This window comes from Euwallacea similis, chromosome 5 (assembly GCF_039881205.1).
Source record: "Euwallacea similis isolate ESF13 chromosome 5, ESF131.1, whole genome shotgun sequence".
NCBI classification, from domain to species: Eukaryota; Metazoa; Arthropoda; class Insecta; order Coleoptera; family Curculionidae; genus Euwallacea; species Euwallacea similis.
The window spans coordinates 3,195,526-3,210,397 of NC_089613.1; the positions used below are offsets into that span (position 1 = coordinate 3,195,526).

Sequence of the window (14,872 nt, forward strand, 5' to 3'; positions counted from 1 at the left end):
ATATTGTTATTAACTAAATTATTGATATTGGAACATAATACATGTAGAACATCTCTATCAATAGCTCCATTCCAGTGTAACCTAAATGAACATAGCAAGCTTAGGAATACGAAAACCTCTTTACTGTGCAGCGTTGCCAATGTGATGTTTATTCAATCAGTATTTTAATAATTTCAATTTGTAAAATAAATGAAATAAGGAGCCAAACAGTTAATATAGTAACAATTGTTTTATTGCATAATTGTGAAAAACATGGAAAATAAGGAAGGTACTATGAGGTAAAATAAAGATAATTAGTAGACTTCAGAACATGTTGGAATACTTTAATCTTTAATAAATAAGTTGCAAATCGTCTTGGAAATTTACAAGTTTCTAATATCAGATAATTGAATTAAATAAATTAAATACACGTTTTCTATTAATTTAATTTTAATTAATTTTGAAGCGACTGTTTCGACTTTCCACTTTCCGCATGGTGAAAAGCTTAAGAAACTGCGAATGTTTGCTCAATCTGGCAATGTCCCCCATAGCTTTGAAGTCTCGCTTGAAAAACAAACGCTGCAATGCAAACCGTAGATGCGAACAAAACGATAAGTTCGCGCTGTCCATGGCTGCGTTCGTGGTTCTCTTGCGATAGCTTTCTTCTCCGGTAAAATACGTGAAATTCGACCTTTGTTTGCTTTGGTCGGTTCATCTAAAGGCATCTCGTGTTTACTATCCATTTTCCCACTTTTAGACCTTATTCCATTCAATCCGAGTTTCCTGAAGGCCCCAATTACGACTACCTAGCCCCATTTTCGTAGTTCAGCCTTGCATGCATCCCAAGGATATTTTTACACCAAATGCACTCGGTATGCATTTTAGTATAGTTCAGTGAAAAATATGGCTCAATTCTTGCGGTTGTATGTTTGTTTGGTGATATTACTTGTGGCTCAAATTTGTTGTGGATTGCATACAGAAGGGGAACAAAGAGGTAAGTGATCAAAAATGAATTATTTTAAGGTATAAGCCTATTTTATTTCACGAAAAAGTCACAGCGTATACATTTTCTGCAAATTTAGTTTTGATCTGAGAAGGTTTGGGGCAAATTATTCAAGGCTCCATTAAATTACTAGCAAGTTTATCCAAATTGTGAATTTCCTCTTAAGTTAGAAATAAAAGCTCCCTTCCAAGGACCCTATTCTATCAAATTTAGGAACTCTTCATAATTTGATTCTTAAACCGTTATATAGGGGATGTTATATTTGGTTCCTAGAGGGTGGCATCTACTATTTATTTTAAATTATTTTTCTCATGTTATTTAGGAATAGCTTAAGGATCTGTAGGGTTTTGTAATAGACATGCAATATAAGGGTGGTTCTAGAAGTAGGGTGTAAACTAGGACCTTGATTAAGCAATTTGCTTTTTATTATCACACATCTGACCAATAACTAATAATAGATTAGTTTATCCAAGACATGCCCTTGGTATTTTAAGACCTACTTGATATTTTTTCTATTATCACTCTTTATCTGCTTAATAGTCTTCAGTAGATGACAACAGATTTATTGTATATTGAGATTTTAAGTAGTATGCCTTTCAAGGGATCTGATAGTGTCACACAAGATATTAATCAGAAAAGGATTGGCATATCATTAGCCCATATTCAAAGGGTCACATAAATTTTTATTTAATTAAATCAATTTTCTATTTTTTCCAATCCGCTACTAATAAATAATATAATTTTTTTTAATTACATTTGTCCAATTATGGTTTTTTTTTTAATGGTCAACTTTAACCTAATAGAACTTAGTAGTGTGCTGCTGACTGTACATTTTCAAAAAGTGAAACTGACAACCTTTGTTATTTACAGTTAAATACTACGGTTTTTCTTGCATACACATGTTTATGTTATGTTAGATTTAACCAAAAATAATTTTTTTCTTAGAATGCCATAGTCCTACTAGTATAGACTCACTCGCCTTGTATACTATAGAGTTGAGCATAGGAGTCGGGAATAGTCGAGACAGAGCAGCAACACCTAAAGATCACTCAGGGTATGCACACCCCTTAAAGATCTCAAAATATTTATGATTGATCCAACACACCGTTTCAAAAATATAGAAGGGTGGATCAGAATCTGTCAGAATTCTCAGAGCCATGAAATACAGTCTGTAAGATTGCAAGAGGGGCTTCCCGCATATATACCTTATGGTTGTCTTCTGTAGGACCATAAAGGGATGGAACCCACAGATATTGCAGGATTCTTAGAAATAAACCCATTCTGCAGATAAGTTTCGCCTAATCAATGCGAATTTTGCTCCTATCAACGGTGCTATTAAGTGTCTAGTGTCTTGCCTAACATCCCTGTAGCTATAGCGAAAGGATAAAAGATTTGTTTTGGTTATATTTAAAACAAGTTGGTTAGCCTCTAACCAGTCCCTCATGATCAACGAGTCATGAGGCATGACTGCAGTCAAACTGTTAACTGGGTCTGATGGCACCACAGAAGTGTACTGTTGCTTGCGAACACGGTGAACTGTCTAGAAATGTCGATATTAGACAGATCATTTCTATAACTTCAAAATCACAATGGTCTCAATACAAATCCCTGAGATACTGTGGCGGAGATGTTTCTTACTTTAAATCTTTGTTTCCAAATGAAACTAACTGAGATCTCATCAAAAAAGACCCAAACTAGAAGTACATCATGATTAACCGGGACTGGCAAAAATTTGCCCAATTCGGAAAAACTGAGGAGGTTTTCTTGTGTTTCCGGTTAAAACCATTAACCTTTTCAATTTTAACACATTTTTGTAATTATGCATACCCCAAATCCATTTAGTGGTTATTTTTTATTAGGTTACTATTGTTAACAATATTGTATTTTTCAAAATGTTTGAAGCACCTCTTCCTGTTATAAATATTTTAGATATATTTTAATTCGTTGTTCATATTATAATTAATTCATTTGCCAGAGAGATGTTTTATTAAACTGCATATGCAGAAACCAGCACAAATGTACTAATTGCCTTTAAACCCAGGTAGGCTGGGTTTTTAGTAAACCAGTCTGTAATAAATTATTTGGAAATTTGTAGAGAAGTACATACTAAAAAACTTTCAAAAATAGAGAAAAAAATACTCTGCCTGTTATTCCAAGATTTTAAGCGGTCTAATGTCCAAGCTCACGAGGTGAAAGATATCGGTTTTATTTTGCCAATCGTTAAATAACTTTTGAATGAATGTGAAATTGAACACCACCTCATTTCCACAGCAACAGTTTAAAACAATATCCCATGTGACAAAGTTAACGTGTCCTCTCTTCAGTATGACGTCTTTCCCTGGAACCGGATACTGCAGTGTCACACCATTTGTGTGCCGTTTCCTCTTTATCGTCGCCTCGCTTTTGTGTGTATTTTTTTCAGGACTATGCACACAGTTCACTGAACAAGTTCACAAAACTTTCATATTGTTTCATCTGTTTTTATCAGAGACCTCGGTTCTATAAATATGTCGACGGGCAGCATGACAATATTCGGTTTTAATGCACAAAAAAACGATAAAAACTTAGATAAAAACCAAGTTATATTATATTTCAATAAGTTTATTATGGTCAAAAGTTTTATCCACGATTCTTTTGGTTGGAAAAAACAAGGTTCAAATGAGTCGATGATTAATAGTATTTCTATGGGTCATGTGTAAATTTAGCCCTGGATATGGTAATAGGTGCAACCGTATTGTAGTCTCGGTTAAAGTCCTATTACCTGGATCCTCGATTTTCCATTCCAACATGAATCCAACCAGTCCGAATCCTCTTTCTCTGTCCAATTGCTCAGATCAAGCTCTGAATCAGAATAGTAGAAATTTGATTCAACATAGATATTCGTTTAATTTTTGAAAAATATTTATTATGATCTGTATATAATATTGCACTTCATGTTTGTTATAATATTACTGAGAATTCTTTAATCGTAATGATATCAGATGGTACTGAGGATTGTTGCAGTAAAAGCTGCAATGATAAAGGTATCTGTCCTATTTCACTCATTAGAAACGCTTCCATAAACCTGAGCTTTTTAAATCTTTCGAAGATAAAACGAAAATCCTCATACATTTTTTAAATAGCTAAAGGCAAGATGTAGACGGAAGTAGAACATCGGCATGGCAACGTCGAAAACACGTAGGTGTATATTTCAAGACGATCTTCCAATGCAGCTGTCTGCTATTGAAATATCTGCATGTGCCTTGGATAAAAGAAATAGGCTTTTGTGTGAGCTTTAGAAGGGATTTCGTGCTTTCAGGTAAAAATTCAGACACGGTAAAAGAAAGCTTTGAGGTGAGGTTCACGGAGGAATAACTGAGAATGGAGCATAATGAGGATCTGCATATTCCATCTAGTGTTTTGATGAATATACAAATATTGATTTTTTAATTTATGGGATTATTTATATTGTGAGGGCTTAGCTCTATTTGCTATTGTGTATTTTTTAAATATTTTTCATTGGTTTTGTTTTTAAATTCAAGAACCCTCACTTAATTATTCGTGAAGAATTTCCTATAAGTCTTGACTAAATTTTCCCTTCCCGAAAGTGGGCTGAAGGGTGGTTAATGGAACACTCTTCATTTGTGCCAGTTTTAAATTCTTATACCAATTAAATTCGGGATTCAATAAGGTTCCTGATTCACTCATTGTCAATTGTAATCGTATCTACTAACACTTAGACCTTTTTGTTCAATAAAAAATTTGTTTCCCATTCCACTTTAATGAATTAATATGAAAGCAATTGAAGTGATCTACTACACGGCACTTGAATGACTCACTTATAGTACTAGAAAGACTGAACGGTTTTTCTCTATCGTAACTGGATACAATGTCAATTAACGGTAATGGAACTAACAAACGTTTCAGAGAGTACCGAGGAATAAACATTACTTGAGGCAAAATCGAATACAAAATGGATAGTTGAATATCTCGATCGATATTCAGGGAAATTATTGTAGGTATCGTATCAAATTAGGTTTTGATATAAGTTTTATGAATTATTTTATGAAATCTTCAAGGATATTGAATGTCGTTGAAATTTTGCTATTTCTTGTTTCGACAAAGCAATTTTAAAGGATGCCACAGTTTTAGCCCTTACAGTCCAATTTTTCAACCTCCCGATAACTTTGCCAGTAAGATAGTTTCTATAGAACCGACGGACGATATTACATAAATATTGTATTATTTTTAATTTACTATTATCATTTTATAAATCATTTATCCATATCACATTTATTTACAATTCCTAGTAATAGAAACTTTATTTATTTTAGATATGCCCTACTCATTTACTAACCAAATGTTCTCCTTACATGTTTGTTTTTATTAATGTAAGACGAATTAGGGATAGTGTGCATTGGTTCCTGTAATTCTAGGTCTGACAGCCCCATTAGGACCGAGGAATGGGTTTTGATTGAATTACTTAGTTGTAGGCCGCTTTTAATTCAACTGATTTACGTTGTTGTGTGAGCTTTCCATTTTGATTTGTTTGAAATAAGTGTTTGTAGATGCGGGAATATCTGTTAACAGTTTCCTGAAACTCACCACACAGGAAAAATACAGTTCTATGCTCTTATAATGATACTCAGGAAATAGTAAAATCTCGTATATAATAGTATCTAGAGAGGCATCTAGAATTATTGCGAAAAAAAGGCAATAAAGGTTTCAGTTAACAAGCAACTACTGTAAATCGCATAATCCTACAATTAAAGAAAACTTGTGTTAATCCTGTCTAAGAACAAATGGTCTAATAACCTATCGTATTGTCCTACTGTTAATTAGTTCAAATTGTTTATTGTGATTAATAACAAATTTGTTTATCTAATCTGAAGTGCAAAGTTTGGTATTAATGGGGTTTTAGTTTTCTGAGAAAGTGGGATTGGTATTGTGTTCCAGTAAAGAAATTATTAGGAAATAATAGTTATTACAATAGTTTGGTGTCTGTATTACTTAGATACATTTTTGTGGGTTAGCTTCTGCTTTGGAGTCATCAGATGCATTATTCATGATCACTATTGTATTGCATTTGTTGTATTTAGGCTACTTTCTTCGAAATTGCTCCACTTATTGTGTAAGTAAATCTCATTATTCTGCACTGTAGTAAGTTACATGAAGTGGCGGAAAGTCTTGTACCTACGCCGTACCCTAATGCACATTAAATATTAGGGTCAAGAGTGCGTGTAAAAGTCTCACAAAAGTTCAACGTACCATTTTATCATAACTCGTTCAACCGTGGTTAATTGGTCTTAACCTTGTCGGTCAACTGCCTTTGTATGTGTACTACATTGAAGGCGTCTTCTCACCTTCTTCAGAAGTAAAGAAAATAAAGAAAGCACATTAAACATTATTTGCCTAATTGACTCACTAATAGCGAATTAATTACGCAATCTTGGGAACAATAATAATTAAGAAATAAACATACGAATTGTTACGTGACTGAGCATTAAGGTTGCTCATATAGACGCACTGATGGAAAAGTGAAAATTGGCTGAACTTTTATGCGCAAAGCTTAGTTTTATTATATGCTTGTAAGGAAAGTTTGGGAGATACCTTTTTTTTATTTGTTATCTAACCAAAATATACGGAATGATCGTTCCGAATAGCTTGCAAAGGATATGTGATCCTTCGAAAAAAAAACCATTTGTGTGGTACGATTCTGATAAAAAGAAAGTGAAATATATACTCTTGAATTCGGCACACGTACATTTAGTGGATCTCTGTCCAAAGTTAATTCGGTTGTTGATAAATTTAGAAATTATTGGAGGGTCTATATCAGGAATGTGCAATCGAAGGTATATGATTATCGTAAATTCATTTCATAATATTCATTATTTGAGTACATGGCAATATAGAAGGTATTATACTATATAAAATATTATATACTATATACAGGGTATTTCAAATTCGAACCTCACCATTGGGATCTCGGAAACTAGAGGAGATACGAAAAAGTTTAAATGGGGGCAAAGTTGCGCAATCTAGTGCTTGATCGAATACCGTTTTCAAAATTTTAATTTTCCGAGTACTTCCGGAGATATCCGAGAAAAACTAAAAATTGGAGAATCCATTTTTATTTTTTTTTAGCGTTATTTGACAAGAAAGGTTAAATCCGTAAGCACATTTTCATTGTCACTTTTTCTCAGCTACACAATGACATATTCAAATTTGCGATCCGACGTTTCGTCTTTCGGCTACCATCATCAACTTTATTTTTTCTTATGGGCGCCATATTGGATTTTTCGACAAAAAAATAGTGCGTTTCATTCTGAATTCATTGATATAGAACTTCTTATAATTTACTTTTTTAAAAGCCGAAATATTTAAATAAAAAGAAATATTACATAGTTGGCCTTGACTCCATCGAAAGACTTTCTTTTGTTCGCGTTATATGACAGAACTTCTCAAACGAATTTAGAGCGTGTGCAGATTTCCAATGAAAATGAGTTTCCGAAGTGAAGAAAAACGAGATATGTTAAGACTTTATTACAAATTTGATAGGAACAGTACGAAAACAGCTCAAATGTATTTTGAGTTATATCCGGAAAGACAACAGCCGCATAGAACATTATTTAAAACTTTGGACGAACATTTAGCTGAGTTTGGTGCTTTTGAAAAACCTAAGATGAAGTATGGAAGCAGAATGAAAGAAGATACTAGAAATAACCTACTGGCAGAGACAAAACTAAATTATTATTAAATGTTACAACAAGTGCTCAAATTGACGACTTTTTTGTGGGGCACTTTGAAAAATAGAATATATGAGAATCGAAATTATAACACAATAGAAGAACTTAGAGAAAACATCATTACACAATGTAGAGTAATCAAAAGGAGAAATATTATTAGGGCTGTCACTAATTTAAATAGACGTATTCGTTTATGTATGCAGGAGGAAGGTAACACTATGTAATATTTCTTTTTATTTAAATATTTCGGCTTTTAAAAAAGTAAATTATAAGAAGTTCTATATCAATGAATTCAGAATGAAACGCACTATTTTTTTGTCGAAAAATCCAATATGGGGCCCATAAGAAAAAATAAAGTTGATGATGGTAGCCGAAAGACGAAACGTCAGATCGCAAATTTGAATATGTCATTGTGTAGCTGAGAAAAAGTGACAATGAAAATGTGCTTACGGATTTAACCTTTCTTGTCAAATAACGCTAAAAAAAAATAAAAATGGATTCTCCAATTTTTAGTTTTTCTCGGATATCTTCGGAAGTACTCGGAAAATTAAAATTTTTAAAACGGTATTCGATCATGCACTAGATTGCGCAACTTTGCCCCAATTTAAACTTTTTCGTATCTCCTCTAGTTTCCGAGATCCCAATGGTGAGGGTCGAATTTGAAATACCCTGTATATATATAAAATGTATAGATAGAAGATAGATAAGATTGCGTATACCAGAAATGATCTTAAAGATCTGTGAGAAATCTTCGGTCTAAAAACATTATGAGTAGACCAAAAAGTTCTGTTCCTGGACCTGAAATTAAAACGAGAGATTTTCAAAATTTGTTCTGTAATTTGCAAATTTTAAAACTTTTTGTGTTTTAAATTATATTTCAGCATTTTCAACTTTTTTGTGCACATTCTAATACTTCCTTTTTCCTGCAGAAAAACCTTCGTTTTACCAAATAATGCAATCGAGAATTTAACTGTTTAGTGGGAATTATCATCTTTAACAAAATGTTTCCTCGTAAATATTTACCTCATGTTATTTCCAACTGAAGGACTATTATACTTTGAACATAATATTTACACATTTCAGTTCATGGACGGAAAATCAAACGTGAAGGCCCCGAGTCCCGTAGTAGAAAGAGCCTCATTTATACAATACACAAAACAAAGCTAATATTTATTAAATTACTGTAATAAAAAGATGTTTTATTGTTTTTCACATTCAAATAACTTTGAATTGATCGCTTTAATTAAAAATCTAAAGAAATTGTGGCAAAGCTAAGCCATAGATTCAAGAACAGATCGACACGACTGGTGGTTAATAGGTATTTAATGGAGCATGGGGCCAGGATGTCTGATGATTAATAAAAGTTTCTAAACGCGTAACAAGCTGACCAAATTAAATAGGCACGTCTCCTGTCGATCGTAACGAACCAAGGTTGACACTCCTGTGCAAACTATTGACGATGTATTTAATAATAATAACTCAGACACTCCCACTACAGCAATTTTCCACACATAAAAAACAACTTTCAGTACTAATTATAGTAATTAAAGAGCCAATACCCTCCAGGTACTGAATTCATCTCTTTGCAAAATTTTTCATGAGTAAAGTAAAATCAAAAAGGGCGTGTTTCTATATGAGGGGTCATAACGTTAAGAGGATACAATAAACTTGGCAGGGTCTAGCGAGAAAATCAATTTTTCGCGGAAACAGGTGGTCTTTAGATAGACTAATCCCTCCACACCCTTTATAAGGGTGAAAGACCGACCCACCTTTTCGACCATAATCCGGGATTGTTTAGATGAAAAAAGAAGAAATCCTGTTGTATTCTCGATATGATCGTAGAAGATAGTAATTGTTAAAACCCACTCAATAATAATAATTAATCTTAACAGCAAATGTTTATATGAAACACCAGCACAATGATGCTTTGTTCTCATGGGAGTAATCGTCATTTGATGTTCATGGTTTCGTTGGTCGATAAGTCGAGTAATGCGTTCAAACAAAGATTGCAAAGATTGCCGGCTGTTAGCGGCCTCGAAATCAACTCACTATTAATAATTTATTAATTTTAATCTGTACCATTAAAAAAAAATAAATTTAACAATTCAATAATCATTTCCGCAATATTAGAACTCGCAATGAAGTTTCTGGAAATCGCATAATGTGCAACGTTTGCAAAACAAGTCCAGCTGCCGCAAATTGTGTTTTGAAATTGAGATTTTTATGCTTTCTCAAGAATTGATTGTAAACACGCCACATGTGAATATGCAGTTTTTTCAAAGAAATTTTTATTTTGTCTGGCCTAAGAAAGCTTGGCTTACGTGTTCCTAGTTTAGTCTACAAAATTATTTCTCTCTCTTTCTTTTTCTCGACCGGATGAATCAAGGTAGTATTTATCCAGGATTTCTAAAACATACGTGCAGTCATTAATTTCGAACGAACGAAACAGACTCAGAGTCGGACAAAATTAAGTAAAAGAACCACTCAGACAGCCGAATATTGGATCTTCGTACTAATTTTAATCTCTCTGCTGGGGACATTTGACGATATTTTGTTTGTTTTGCCATCATATTGCATTCTCTTAATAAGTGAACATTTGGCGCGATGAAACGTGAGAGATAATTTTAGCTGCTTAATTTTGTCTTTCTGTAATGCAACAAAAAGACAATGAATATTTGACTTCAGTTTCATTCATTACTCGTCGTTGTGATTTTTAGTTTTTTTTTTAATGCTAAAATCAAAAGGTCTTTCTTGTATGAAGCAAAAGTAGGGATCACTTACTCATGCTCCCTTTCAATTAAGTTTAAATAGGTTGAAACTTAAGAAGCAAGGGGGTTTTCGATTATGACGTATGGCTTTTGTGTTTAATTGAGTTTAAGGTTTCATGTCTGTTTTATAGTCACGTAGTGCTAGTATTCAGTGTTTTTAAATTATTAATCGACCATGCTGGTATAGAAAAGCGCGCGAGGCAAGGACAACGAATGCTGACTAAAAGTTTTGTGCTTTGATAAATAATTTTCACTGGTTTATACACACACAAATTACTTAAAACATTTACCTGCATACAACATTACATACAATAATTTAAGAGTAAGAGGTTTTCACCCTTATTCAGTATGAGAAAAAGAACCTTTACCCACTTGTTCAGCAACCACAAAATCACATGCGGCATCGTCGGATGCACCTGTTCTGGCCTAGTGACCATCAGGCGAACCCAGACAAGACAATGCATAATTTTTACTGCATTTTTCTAAAATTAAACCCCTGAATGTTAATTACACTCAGTTGTTTGTAATGTCACATTTCCCTTTAATAATTTACATTTCCTTTATTGCCAGCAGTTGACGAAAAAATTAAGCTACGGACGCAGTGGCCATTGCCATCACCAAAAGCGATTAATTTTTAGTGCCTTTCAGAGACCCAATGACTTAACTGCAGGAAAATGTATGATGTTCGATGAGTCGATTATATATTGATCGACAATATTCAATCATCATTTATGTTCCATTTTGTTTACCGTCGTCTCAACCATGTCATCACAACCATTACGGTTTACTTAGTAGCAAGTTTATGACCTTTTTTCTCCGGCTTTTAAAACTGAATCTCGTATTTCATTCGTTCAGTGCATCGAATCGTGTTTAGGATCTGAGAAATTCAGCACTGTAAACAGTCTCTTTGTGTTAGCTAGAATTGGAATATCGGGGTGGTAATTTTACGAGGGATGCAGGCATGTTTGGGTATGCATGATGATGTGAAAATGTTAAGTTTTTAGGTGTTTTCCAGGAAATATATGCTAAGAATAAAGTATACGATAGTTTTGCTGTTATAATTTCTACTAAAATATCAAAACATGTGTCTAAAATATGAGAGAATTTTCCGTTGTTTCAACCTGATCAATGTTTTTACTTTTAATTGGAAATATACTAATCTGTTTTTTTTTTAATGAGATTTTTAATTTGATTCTCGGTCCTTAAGTCTTGGAAACTGTACATTCACCTATCTAATACCTGATAAATTATTGAATATGCAATAGTAAACTAACTCTAATAGGAAATGTTTACTTATTTTTCTATGGGTGTCTTCATTAGCTATCAAGTTACCATCTGACTATTAATAAGGACATTTTTCAGTATTCATAATTTTGAAATATTAAGCCACCCTGTATATATATACCTCATTATTAGACCTTTCAAACTCCGCTATGTCTATTTGAAATTTTTGTCAAAAAATATTGAGTTGGCCAAAGAAAAGCTTATACGGAAAATAACGTATTTGAGAGGGACGGACGAAAGAGTCTTACCAACGTTTTGTTCAGCAGTGATTTAAAAGCTTAGTTCTCCGACATAACTGATAGCATGGACTTAAACGTTTTTCAGAATAAAATATAGACATTTTATTCATATTTTTTTATCATAACGTTGAAAATGTACTCAAATTTAATATGACAAACAAAACTCGTAAATTAAACCTGTTTATTCATTCGACGAACTTAGGCCGCTTGTTAACACTCGTTCACTTGTATAATTGTTATGTATGTATACAAGTGATTTAAACTACTGTTTATTCGTGAGAAGAACAATAGTGTCCACGAGCGTTAGCCAGTTCTCCTTCTGAATGAACAGGTTTTTGAGTCACAAGCTTTATACCATAATTTTTTCAATTTTGAACATATTGTGATTAAACAATAACGTCTTCTGATTCTGGAAAATGTAGAGTTTAACTATCTACTGTCAAGTATATCGTCGAATCAAAATTCTAATTATGTCATTTGGTAGGCGTGAAAGTGCCGTTATTATAAACAAGACCAGGCACAATAAAGACGATTTTGCAAATTTTCAATTCTTGCCGGATATCTCGGGAACTTACGAATTGTTTTATTCTCAAAAATACATTTTACTAATTGATCTTACGGTTTCCGAGATCCCAATGGTAAGCTTCGAATTCGGCCCATTCTGTGCGGTTTGTCGACGGCTTTATCTCGCACGATTCTAAATCCCTGAGAGCACTATACGATCATTAACTATTTAATAGGCACGTTCAGCAGGTACCCATATGATTCATGTTATGCCGATTCATGTACGTTAGTAATCAGAAAACAGTAAAAAGAGTTCTATAGATATGATCCAGCTGCGGTCGTAATTATTGATTCCTCTGACTTTTAATACGAGTATACTGTATTGTCTCTAGACCATATAAACCATATATCTAATTTACCTTGGTCTTTGTTTCATACCAATTTTTATGGAATAAGCCTGCACCTGTACAGTTTCAACTGCATTGCCCTATTATAGAGGTAATTGCCACACAATACACCAATTCCTATCTGTATTGATAGCGCGAATCATCCAAGGAAATGATCTAAATTCGAATCCAATTATAACATCCGGAACGAAATTGGTTCAACACTGACGTGCCATTATAGATATCTGGTTGCAGCGGTTCTATTTCATGCACGGACGCTTACGATTTATTACGATTAGCAGTGTAGGTTTCAAGTGTTGGCACTTTTTTGATGGCTTTTTTAGGTGTAGATGCCGGAAATCAATTCAGGGTGAGTCAACGATTCAAGACAACGAACGGAAAAGTGAATTGCACCTAAATGCAATTTATTTTCATTCTTGTCTTTAATATAATTTTTAAATTATTTGCACTGAATTGCAATATGCCAAGTCATGATTAATTATCGAACAAGTCATGTTGCTACAATACTTGCAAAATCTTTTCGTGCGACTTACATACGCGGTGTGCCTAAAAAGGAACACCACGTGTATTATTATCTTATATGTTGTATTTTCTCTAATTTCATTTCTACCATTTATGGACTTCCTCAAAAAAAAACAGAGCGATGATTAACAATTGCCCAAGATTATCATTTTGTAAAATCTCAAATTTCACTTTTATTCCTATAGACACAATGCGGCAAAACTGCTAATAGTGGCCTTTAAAGTAGGTTAATCATATCGGCGTATAAATTGGAGTTAAACGAGCAGTAAGCATGAATAATATAAATATTCATAATCCCTGGCGCTTGGGTTTTTGTTGTAAACTGCCATGATTTGCCTCACGAGAAAACTTGATTTCGATAATAAGACATCAGGCCATGTTGAAGCTACGTAGTCTGGTTTAATTGAGCTAAATTCTTAGTTTGTGGATTTTAAGTGCGTCAGTCGCTAAAAAAGTTTAAGTAATATCTAGAATTGTTTTCAGGCTTGAATATTTGATTAAATTAGTTTGGTGAAGCGATTACGTTAAGGAACTAACGTTGCAAGGTAAGAAAGTAGAATAGAAGTTGCATATAACGGTAGGAAGTGATATGGTTTCTCATATTGAACAATTTAGCATTAAATTCATTTCTCCACTTGACAATTTCTTAACGTTCGTTGTTATTCAGAGAAATCCATTTCGAGAGAATCCCTGTTCAAATTCAATTGTATCATATGCAGTTTGTCAGAATTAAATTTTCTAAAAACGTTAATTAAGGATATTAAATTGATAAGTGTTTCTTATAGCTGTAAAATAAATTGAAGAACTTTAACGGAAGTCTCCGTTCTTGGAACAAACACCGCCAATTGAAATAGAAAGTCGCATTTCTTAGCTGACAAATCACCATGTTCTTACAACCGTAATTGAGGATTATTCTGCGAAACTCAAGGCAATTAAAAAAAAATTTCTTTATGTCGTTAGTAAATAGTTCAAACTCTTAAAGTGTTTCAAAATAATTACTCGTATGTAATCGAAATGGATTCCAATTTCCTGAAATTAATCGTCATTGTTCGTAACTAGACAAAAATTATAGTATACCGACATGTTATTTTTTTGTTAAATACGTATACCATTTTTAAATTTAGATCAAGAAATTGGCATTAGTTCAGCTAAGTTTAAACTGCAGAGAATCTTACATAATTGCATATGGTATTGTATACAATATTACATTTCAATAGGGACCTATTTATAGTGGAGTTGTTGACCTTTGCTATTATAACAATCTATAGCGAAAACGAATTTGAAAAATGTAATAAATCCTGAACCATTTTGTAGATTTATTAATAAACTTCAAATACCACGTTACTGAAGTTCAGAATTTGAATTTCTATGGTATTTTGTTAAATAATTAAGAGACTAGGCCTTGCCAATTCACGTAATAATATAATCTCTTCATTTAAAT

The 14,872-nt window shown here is 33.1% G+C and overlaps 1 protein-coding gene across 2 annotated transcripts in view; it reads left to right on the forward strand.

The window, feature by feature from the left end:
* The first annotated feature begins 564 nt into the window (after window positions 1-564).
* Meltrin (meltrin) overlaps window positions 565-14,872 on the forward strand; it is a 35,877-nt gene continuing 21,569 nt past the window's right edge. Inside the window, exons 1-2 of one of the 2 annotated variants that reach the window (XM_066390668.1) lie at window positions 581-649; window positions 737-973. In XM_066390668.1, the coding sequence (XP_066246765.1) occupies window positions 883-973 (91 nt within the window). In that variant the 5' untranslated portion in view covers window positions 581-649; window positions 737-882. Of the gene's footprint in view, window positions 974-14,872 lie in introns of both variants that reach the window. The other variant, XM_066390669.1, reaches the window with a different exon arrangement.